This window comes from Corvus cornix, chromosome 3 (assembly GCF_000738735.6).
Source record: "Corvus cornix cornix isolate S_Up_H32 chromosome 3, ASM73873v5, whole genome shotgun sequence".
NCBI lineage: Eukaryota > Metazoa > Chordata > Aves > Passeriformes > Corvidae > Corvus > Corvus cornix.
In genome coordinates, this window is record NC_047056.1 from 72,994,070 (window position 1) to 73,004,863 (window position 10,794).

The following is a 10,794-nucleotide window of genomic DNA, read 5'->3' on the forward strand; positions in this document are numbered from 1 at the left end:
GCTTTAGAGAGAGAGGGAGTGAGAGAAAGGACATGCTGGCTAGTCCCAACAATGAGAGGAGCCGTGGGAAGGACAATGCGAATCCATGGTGGCTAATTTGCACAGGAGGAATGAGGGGGCTGCAGCTCTGGCAGGCTTCAAGCTCTCCCCTGTTGCCATAGCACTGCTGGCTGAGGAGGAAGAGCGGGGGCTGGCAGGCTGCCTTCTGGAGGGAATCTCCTCAGCTCTCGCTTCTCCTCGGGAAGGACTCCACGGCATGCCGTCCTCCTGGTCGCAAGGACATCCCGAAGGGACCGCTAGAACGGGAACCCGGAGGGGGCGGTGGGGAATTCCCCCTCAGAAATAACCAAAGTTTTTCCACAGCTCACTCGCTGCTCCTTCCCTCCACCCTGCCATGCCCTACACGGAGACAGAGATGTCAGCCTTTTGAGGAAGGCGTGGAGGAAGTTCTCTCGTGGTCACAGACAGAGTGACTTAGCCTGGACTAAGCTACGTCCAGACTCCTTTAAAACAGAGATGTGCATCAGGCCCGGATGAGCAGGGCAAAGGTCTTCCTGCTCTTTTCACGTCTAACATTCTCCACAACAAAATAAACTTACCATCTGCTCCCTACCTACTTAGAATGTTCAGCGATGTTTTGGAGACAATTCTTTTAAAAGATAGGGAAAAGCAGGCAGAGATGCAGAAACGGATTTCTACTTCGCTTCTACAAACAGTGGAGTGAGCACAACTCGTTGGCCAGCTGTGTGACCAGGATGCAGTTGGGAAGCGAAGTTAGCCCAGTAAAACACAGGCACGCACCGCCATGTCACTGGGTAACAGAGACCCGCTGCATCACCTTTCATCCTCGGGATTATTTATTGCTGTAGCTCTTGCCAAGCCGCTGCTCTCTAGGGCTGTCTCCAGAGGTACACTGGACTAACAACTCAGAGGGGATGCCGTTCCAAAGAAGGAAAGTCCACCTCTTGCTGGTGCTGTGACCAGGAAGATGTTTGTTTACATAGCTTCACCTGAAAGTAACTGAGGCTCCTAGAGACAGACTCTCGGCGCCCGTGGAAAGACAGCCGGCCAGTGCCAGATTACGGGCATCCTAACGCTAAATTCACGGCCATGATTATGGATCAGACTGATTGCAAAATAGACCCCACAATGATATACGGACCCGTTTAGCCATGTCCAAAGAAACAGGCATTCCTGAGGATGGTTGCTAAGAGCAACGTGCCTTAAGCACCACCTTTAGACCAGATGGAAGCAGAAAAAAAAAAAAAAAGTGCTGGTAGGAACTCATCACACGAGATCGGTAACAGCCTGGTGACTTTTTAATCATTACTCACCTTCCCCTTCACATAAAAGTGTGTGCGGGGGTGCTGATTTAAACTAAAATAGATACAAACCAAGGCATTATTCCCAGGCAAAGGCAAGAGATTTCAGTGCCCCACAGAAACGGATGCAGTGGCTGCCACAGTTTATCGCTGACAGCGTGAATGCGGGAGATCCGCTCTTCCTCCCTCCACCCATGCTCTCGGCAGGCACAGAGGGTGCCGCTTGTATGGGGAAGCAATTTTCCGCCTGTCCTCTCTGCCGCGCCCCCGCCGCGGTACGCCCGCGATACCCGAGCGACCAGGAGGAGGCTGATGCGGGGCTCCCATCATAGCTCGCCCCGGACTAGCACCGAAGGACTGCCCCAGCCGCACAGCCCCCTTCGGACCTGCTTTCCGAACTTTCTGTCCTGCCCTTCCTCACTGCAAAACTTCTGTAGGGGATGCAGCGGCTGGAATTTGTCCCTCGCTTGCTTGCTTAGACACACGAACACGCGCGCATGCACAGGCAGAGCTCTAAAGGCTAGTGCCCTGGTCCAGCTGGGATAGCTTTTAAAGTGGAAACCCTCTCTGTTCTTGAAATGTCATTCTGATCTACCTTTTTTTTCCCCCGGGAGAGGGGGGAACTCCTGCAACTTTCGTCGCATAGGAAATCTGTGCTTTTGAAAGGTACCGCAAAAGCTCTTTCCCGAGCACCGCTCAAGACGTAAACCATCTCTTCTCTAACCCTAAATGCCACTCAAGTGTCAAGCAAACAGACAGACACTTCAAGGGAAATCAGCCCGAAGTCCTCAAATCACAGAGTCGCGCCCGCACGGGATCGGCTCGGGGGGGATCAGAGACGGGCGGCCGAAACTTAACAACTACTTGACAGATTTTTAACTGATCAAGCACTGTATTAGCCATGCTTTCCCCTACTACGGAAACAATAAAGCAAAACAATGGAAACAATTACGAGGAAGCCACGCAAGCTGCACAGAGCCTTAGGCAACCGCGTTTGCCAGTCTTTTTTCTATTGTTATTATAATTATCGTCATCATCGTGCCGTTACTACGGCTACAATGAGCTGCAGAGACAGAAAAAAAAAAATCACACAGCAATTCATCCCTCCAGATGCAAAATAAAGAGGGACTTCGCTGCCCGACTCCGGCAGCACGTCCCAGCTCTCCCCCAGCATCCCCTTCTGAGTCAATCCTACGTATATCACATTCAGGTTTAAACGCACAATGAAAAAAGTGTCGGGAAATCTTACCAAATCTTAATACATGTGTGGTTCCTTGAGAATATCCAATCCACAGTAAGCAAAGAAGGAGTCTAATGGTGCATCTGAAGACTGAATTAGTTACAATAGGGGAAATAATCTTCATGATGTTTCTATGCACACACGCGCTGCCTTACTTCCCCCTTCTAAGCCGTCAGGTTTCCCGGTAGGGTGAGAATGAGGATACGTAAACTGATGGCCCTCAGACACGATCACGGCATGGTCACAGAGAGAGCAGAGAGTCTACGCTTCCCAAACCCATTAGCAATCCCTGCATGTTCTTCATTCACTGCGCCAAGGAGCAACCTTCAACTGCAAGGAATGGTGGGACATCCATGTTAGTCGGGGGAGAATCCTTGAGAAATCCAAACACACACAATGTCCAGCCGAGTAAACCTGGGAGGCAAGAAAGGAGGAAAATCAATAGGTAATCCAGCTCGAGAAACCGCTGAGGTACCGCCACATAGCGAGCACCCGCCGTTTCACTGGCGAAGCTTTTGCCGTGCTCCCATTCTACTGCACTGCTGCACAGCTTCTGACGCGAAGCCAAGATTAAGTGAGAGAAATTGAGATAGCTTTTCTCTGCTTAAGGCTGCCTGCCAGACAGCCTTCCCAGTTTCTATTATGCAACCGATCTGATCGCCCAGCGTTGTCGGAGTTAAAAAAAACCAGCACGGTTTTATTTACGTGCTTCTTATTGTTATTAGTTATTCAGTTGTTCTGAACAATAGCTGGGGGGGGGGGGGGCGGGGGGGTGCTGCTAGAGGGGAGAAGGGACTCGGATGTGTAAAAATCAAATCCTGTATTTTAATAGTTGACTGCTTGGCTCGAGATCACTTAGCTTTAGAGTTGTGAAAGAGAAGGCTGACAACAAAGTCATGCAGGTTATCAGAGTAACGTTCAGGTTCGGGGAAAAAAAAAGATAATGATATTTGCAATCAGTAACTGTTATTCATTTTAATGCATGAAGTAGGATAAATGCTATGGCTTGAATACTGACTGTCCTAGGAACTTGCTCCGGACCCAGTGATAACAGAGCACAAGGCAGCTTTTGCAAGGTAACAGGAATCGGCAGCGCTGGAACAACCTTGTTGAATGCACAGACCTGTTTCGCTAAACTTGCTTGAAATTGCAGTGTTGCTTGAAAGACAGTAGCTTCGGGATTTACTACTTTATGACTTTCACTTTATTCTTGCACTCTCTTATTTTGCATTCTGCTTTCCTTTCACTCCAGTATTATAGAAATGTTGCTGTTCCTCCCTGTACTATGATCTATGTAGTTTGTCATTTTGCTGTCCTCAGTGAGAACAACAGCATTTCCCAGTTTGATAATGGGATACTGAGTTTGTATCTGCAAATGCAGCCACAGACTTTTGGTTTTTGACCAGGTGTTCCAAAGAAGATAAACCCATTCTGTGGACTACTTCAGATTTTCCTTGGAAATGCAATTAGTTGTGTGCCTGCACTCACTGAAATACATTAAACCAGGACTGTCAGACTTTGCAAACTAAGTCAAGATTTGCTGAACCTACTTGAGTTTTATTACAAACACTGAAATATAATTCCTATACTTCCCATCAGGAAAATGAAATAATTTTATTCTACATTCTGCCTACAGACATCTTTTGTTTCCTTTATCTCACTCCCTTGCTTTCCATTAATAAAGAAAATATCACTGCGAGGCTTCCCCCACAGATACATACAGAAAAACATAGAATAAACCTGACTTTACAGAAATAAATACCAATGATGCCAAGCTAATGAGAACACTCTGTGGAATCTATCAAAAGCAGAGCATGGCAGAGGTGAGCTACAGCTTATTCTTAAATAACATCTGTGTGCTGTAGACCTGTAAATAAGTAACAGCAGCAATAGGATTATAACCTGTAGTGTGTGTGCTCTGTACCCCTAGAAGTGTTAGCAATTCACAGTAACTTTTTATCATTTTGCCTTACTGATTTCCTCTGCACACTTTTACTTAAAACACTGTAAAATGCTGATGAAAAAAAATGTACATTCTGCGAGGGTATTATTAAACATCATTGATTTTTTCTTTTCCTTAAGATGGAGGCATAACTGCAGTGTCAAAAATAAGTATCATGAATGGCTAGTTCTGCAGTCTAGCAGGGAATTCAATCAGACGATTTGACTATTGGAGCACTTTAAAAAGAACACCTAGTGTTAAAAGCAAGGATATCTAGCGACTCCTTCAGTTCACACTTAGAATATCTCCCAGTAAAAATGCAGAGAGATGCTTTTTCTTCTATTTACTATTTCATTTGTTCTCTTCTACTCGTTTATATTTTATCTTAGTCCAAGGAGAAATAAAAAACAACCCATGTGAATGCTATGAAAGTTCATTGCCTCCCTCCCTGTTGCTGCTGAAATAAAGGATATTAGACATCTTTAGATACTTTTTTAATTGTGAATGCTCAGATGCAGCTTGCTGTCTAACCGGATTTTTTTATTTATTTAATTTAGTTTTGGGGAGGAGTTTTGAAAATATAATATTCGTCGTCAGCTTTAGCACATTAAACAAGACATAACTTTGGACAAAGTGACTCCTGTTATGAGTTTGATTTTCTAAGGTCTCTCTCTCGAAAAAAGAAATACAGCCACATGTAATCTCAGCCCAACAGAACACCTAACTCACAGAGGCGTTTAGAACTGGAATCGTAAAACAACTTGTGCTTAATTCCTGTTACTATTAAACACTCAGCAGCCCACGCTGCAGCCCCTGGTCTGACGCCTGAGGCTCACACCGGGTTTCCTTCCCCCCGCGCCAGCCCCCGCCGCCGGCGGCGGCTGCGGCCTCAGCACCGCGGACAGCGCCCGGGGCGGCCCGGGCGGCCCCTTCAGCACCGCGGACAGCGCTCCCGGCCGCCGCCCCCGCTTCAGGCGTCCACACGCCTGGGGGTTTTTACCCTTTCCAGTCATTTCGCAGTGCGGAAAGGAAATTAAAATCTGTTATCGGCTTCTTTAAAGATATATATTATACCCTCTATTATGTTAGCTAGCCAGCTATTTTATGGCATTTTATGGGTTCAGAAGAAGTACCGATGTCCTCCTTATCTACTATCAGACATCGCCTAATGCTCTCTGTTAACATCCCTCCCCCCTTCTTTCAAACCCTAGCTCCCACCTTGGAGAAAAGTCGTAGTTAACCCAGAAATATTTTCTCAAGAATACGAGTCCCTTATATTAAAAAGAAAATCTTACAAGACATCAGATGTTTAGAACTCACTAAATATTTGGTGACTGAAGATCACTTACAGGCTATATAATTGACTAAAGCCTCAGTCTTCCCCATCCTAGATTCCTTTTCTGTTATTTGGACTTTAACTTCACTTCTTCGTGAAAAAGAAAAAGATACTTTTGTGCACCCTCCAGAATGATTTCAACATGAAAACAAGTAAATATTCTTAGTGCCTTTCATATTTCTTCCCTGTGAGATGTACAATTCAAAGTCTGGAAATCCCTAATAAAATGTCATACTAGATAAGCTGGTCTTCTGTTTTGGGAGCTTGTCACCACTGTTACACAGCTCTTTTCATATTAAAGTCTGTATGAAACTGCCTTCTACACTTCAGTGATCAGCAACTGGGAAATCTACAATTCCTTGGATATATGTTTTGATTTGTTTGGTCATCTATTGTAGACATGGTGGTAACACATTTCTAATACACAAGGGCATCTCTAATACACAGGACTGTGTTCAAGTGTAGCTGATATGAAAAATAGTAATCCAGCTATAGACAGGGAAAGAAGAAGAGACAGTCTGAGGCCTTACATCTTTTCTGGGTAATAAAAACCCACTACACTTTCAGCTGCGTGTCAGGTATAAATGGTGTACACTATATACATAATGTTTCATTTGGAAAGTGGAGATATGTGATTCTGATTACCTTACTATATCAGGAGCTTTTTCCATCAGATCTAATTTTTATGTGCTGTTATCATTATAAAAGTTAACCCAGTTCCAGCTAGCTGCCACCTACTGGGATGTATAGTTTTATCATATTACTTTAAAAAGGAATGGGCTTTTATTTTCAGGTCATAGCTGTACCTCTAAGAACAGATAGTGAGGTTTTTATATCATGTAATCTACTATTTTGACCTCTCACAACAACAGCTGATATAAATTTAATGTAGGTATAACATATGGTCCCCCAAATGTTTCTCGGACATTTTTCGGCAAATCCTTGCAAACGTTTCAGATTCACATGCGACCACAATCCTCCTGCTGTTGCAATCTGGTGTGAGGAGAGCCACAGCTTACCACAGCACCTGACCAGCATCTCCAGATCTCTAGAAACAAGTATTTCAGCTTTGCTGACAAAGCAGTAACACAGACCTCCCTTCTAAAATGTTTGCCAAAGTATTCAAATGAATGTTGATATTATAATTTAAAAACACATCGCAGCCCACTGGCATTTCACTCCCACCAGCTATAAGAAAAAACCCCGTAGGTCCTTCTCTGTTTGTTATTATCTCAGTCCAAATTTACAACCAAGTTTCTGCTGCACCGATGATTAATGACATTTTAGGATGGTAATTAATTTTTAGCTAGTGGAAAGACTTGTATTCTAATTAATGAAGCGAGTGTGCAATAGACTTTCTTGTTCAGGCACTTTTGAGTATCACAGCAATGCACTTTCCTAGCAAGTTTTAAGCAGCAAAAACAAATACTTGTGACATGATCTACAGATCAGCCTTTGGCCCCTTCAGTTTCTGTAGGGGTTGGGAAAGCTCTACAGGGTTTTGGGAGGAAAATGATGATGCTTAATGTTTTTCATGCTGTATTCCCTCAAAAGTTTCTAAGGAGAATGTGAAGAGAGGTTTTCATTACAATGTATTCATTCCTTCTCAGTGCACGCACGGCTCTTGCAATCATGCCTCCACTCCGTAGGCAGGAATGTCTCTTGCTTTCCACAGTGTCAGCGCCCTGGCTACTTTAGCGATGGATGGTCACCCAAAGAATGCTGATTTTGTTCAGAAATAAGTGACAGGGTTGCCTATAAGCTGAAAGGAGGATTGGCTGCGCCGTACGGTGGGGGCCGGGTAGGGGCAGGAGGAGACCTTACGGAAGTAGAGATTGTTGTCCACCCACAACTCTAGCGAAGTTAGAGCCTGTTTCTTACCTCCGCTCCCCCAGGAGAGCGGGGGGCACATCCTCAGTGCAGCCGGTTCAGCCTCCCTGAGCCCGGCTCGGGAGCAGCGCTCTGGCTGCGGGAGGGAGTTCCGGGTACCAGGCAGGTACCGGGCAAGGGGCTTGTGGGGGGGGCTGCGCTTCCCTGGCCTCTCGCTCCCTCTTCCCACACCTCCACTTTCAGCATGGGGACAGCGGCAGCTCTGACGATGCGGAGCAGCGATGGAGGAACAGAGGAAGGCGACAGGTTTGCCTTTCCCACAGTGAGGGACAGACCCGGGCGGCAACAGCGCTCGGGTCGGCCAGCTCGGCGCCCGCCTTTGCCCTGAGACACCCGGTCAAGAGCCATCGTGGTGTACAGCTCTCGGCAAAACGCGGCCACGGTGCATCCCCCGCCACCCCCGGCCTCCCCCCCCCGCCCCCCCGCAGCCCCTCACTGGCATGCAACCCCTCCGGCCGTGGCGGCCAGCCGGAAACCCCGGGACATCCTCCTACCTTGAGTTGCGGGAGGGGAATCGGGGAGGGAGAGGAAGGCGGAGGCGGGGGAGGAAGGGCGGTGGCAGGACGCCGGGGACAGCCCGGGCTGCGGTGCAGCCGGCGTCCGGGCACCACTGACGGCGGCGGCAAGCGGCGCCCGAGCGAGGGAGGGAGGGAGGGAGGAGGGAGAGCGAGAAGGAGGGAGGGAGGGAGGGAGGGAAGAAGGGAGGGATGGAGGGAAGGGAGGAAGGAGGGAGATCCGCCTCCCTTCGGGAGCGCTGCACAGCGCCCTTTAAAGGAGCAGAAACCCGCTTTCTCTACGGCCGCCACTGCCGGCTCCCCACACCAGCAGGTCTCGCCGCTGCCCGCCGGCCACCGGTGGCCGCAGGGCTTCCCCCCCGCGCCGTCGCCCGAAGAGCCCGAGCTCGCCGGACAGGGAGTTTTCATGGCATTAAAAGTCCAAGCTCCTAACTGGGGTCCCCGAGCCCCTTTTTGTGAACGCGGAGGAAGTGGGGGTTGGATCCTGACGCCTGTGAAACAGCTTCAGAGACCCCTGCCCGTCCGCATTTTCACCCGTGCGGGGTGAGCGGAGTGCTCCTATCTCAGCCTGCAGGGGTGCTAGAAAAAGCTTCGGCTGCTTCTGGACTCTGTTCTCATGCTGAAACCCGCCTGTCCCCGCTCCTTCCTTGAACTAGCGGGTACTAAGCTCAGGCACTTTCCCGGGCTGGAAGATGATCAAGGGAGTGGGTGACCACATCTGCCCCCCTCCCTCCTCGCCCGACTCGCTCCTAAGCGTCAACGCTGCGGGAGGGGGGCTCTGGCAAAAGGACCAAGGCCTCCCTAATGAACTGGGGTGGGAAATGTGTCGTCCGCCCCGCCTTGCGGGAGTGCCAATGATTTCCTCCCTCGCCCAGCCGCGCTCGCCCCCGCAGCGCCACAGGCGTCTCTTCGCCTCTTCTGAGCTTCTCCCGATTTTGTTTCGTGACTCGGACATGCCTTGAAGAGCTCCAGGATTTCCCCTGTACCTCCCCCCTCCACACCGCAGCCTTCTCGAGGTCTGACCTCCAGGCAGATGTGATGAGCAATTTGACAGGAAAATCCCTGTCTCCTCGCCTTTCCCTCACGGAAAATTCCCGTTCCCGGATCCGCGGGGGAGCGTAGCCCGCACCCCACAAAGGATGCTCAGGCGTTGCCCCGCTTCATCTACCCAAGAGACCAACTGGTTATCAGAGGCGGGAGGGGAGGACTCAAAAAGCGTCGAAGAGATGGGGCTGGGGCGGGTGGGGGTTGGTGACTGAAAAGCTCCTATAATAAAATTAACAGCGGAGTTGTTGTGCGAAGTAAATAAATAGTCAATGATCCCATTGTGGAGCCGAGCGCAGGCGGCACAGATCGCGGCGGGCTCGCAGCAACTGGGCTCCGGCCGCTGTGACTTGCAGCTTAATCGGTCCCACAGCACATCCCTTAATTACTTGCAGCACACTTCCATGGCCGACAGAAAATTCATTAGTCAGTTCATTTGCCTGAAGCGGCAACGGAGATAACGCTGGTTAAAAGCAAACACACTGCTAAAGCAAAGCGCTTCATGCCACCCTGGGCGGTGAAGGGAGCTGGGCAGGAGGTGCCACTCCAGGACTTCAGGATTAAGCGGGTTGCGGGTGGAAAACTGAGGAGAAGAACGTCGTGGAAAGCTGAGCTCTGTGCCATCCTGCAGGAGGGAAAGGAGTGGCGAGGATTGCCACGGGAGTAACCAAGTCATCTCCACGATCTCCGGGAAGGCGAGGCAGGTTAACGCTGCAAGAGCAGGCACAGGGTGGGAAGCATATGAGGTCGGATGAGCAAATGTTTGTGCAAGCACTGACTCGGTGATTTCACTCCTCTTTTTTTTTTATCGCTGACTGCTTTTGCTTTGTTACTTACTATCCAGAGTTTTCTGACCAGTGAACAAACAGAGAACAAGTCAAACATAAAAATACATGAGTCAAAGGTGTCACTCTAAGATGACAGAAAGGAAGGCAGGGGAAGAAAAGGGGTGTGGTTCTAACGTTGCAGATGGATTGTGTAATACCCTCATGTAGTCACTTCATCTCAACTACATTGATGTAGAGCCTTTTCCCTTGTTGCCTGGGTTACATTTGTGTCCAGACGTGAAATTCTCAATGCTTTCCTCAGCCAACAGCAGTTTACAAAGAATTAGGTCCTCTCTGACAAGAAAGAGGTTCCCAGTGCCACCAGTGCTGTTATCATTACCTATTGTTACCTATTGTTAGGATATTTAGGGACTTTCCATATGTCTCATTAGTAGTCAAATGAAGAATATTGGAGCAGGAAAGTTGGATCAACAAGCCTAAGTTCACACTGCAAGGCAGGAACATAATGGGAAGACACTCTATGATTGTCCTTTCTCAGGTGTTGACTACTGCAAAACTCCTTCATTTCAATACTGACAGAACTTCCTTCTTATGTTTCTTCCCAGTTACACTGTAGGAACTTTGAGCTTTATCGGTACTGACCACTAGAAAGAAACAGGAAAGCACAGGCCCAGTTTGTCAGTATCCAAAATGAGACGTACCAGAGAATTTCCTACA

The 10,794-nt window shown here is 48.5% G+C and overlaps 1 protein-coding gene across 7 annotated transcripts in view; it reads right to left on the reverse strand.

Annotated features, from left to right (window-relative positions):
* The window catches only part of GRIK2 (glutamate ionotropic receptor kainate type subunit 2), a 366,191-nt gene extending 357,818 nt beyond the window's left edge, over window positions 1-8,373 (reverse strand). For 6 of the 7 annotated variants that reach the window (XR_005604049.1, XM_039568102.1, XM_039568100.1 and 3 more), the window contains exons 1-2: window positions 8,225-8,373; window positions 2,572-2,976 (exon numbers count right to left, since the gene is read on the reverse strand). Coding sequence is in view for 6 of the 7 variants with exons in the window: in XM_039568102.1 (XP_039424036.1) it covers window positions 2,572-2,686 (115 nt within the window). In the remaining variant the exon portion in view is untranslated. Of the gene's footprint in view, window positions 1-2,571; window positions 3,106-8,224 lie in introns of those variants that run through there. The other variant, XM_010403513.3, reaches the window with a different exon arrangement.
* Between the last annotated feature and the right edge of the window lie 2,421 nt (window positions 8,374-10,794).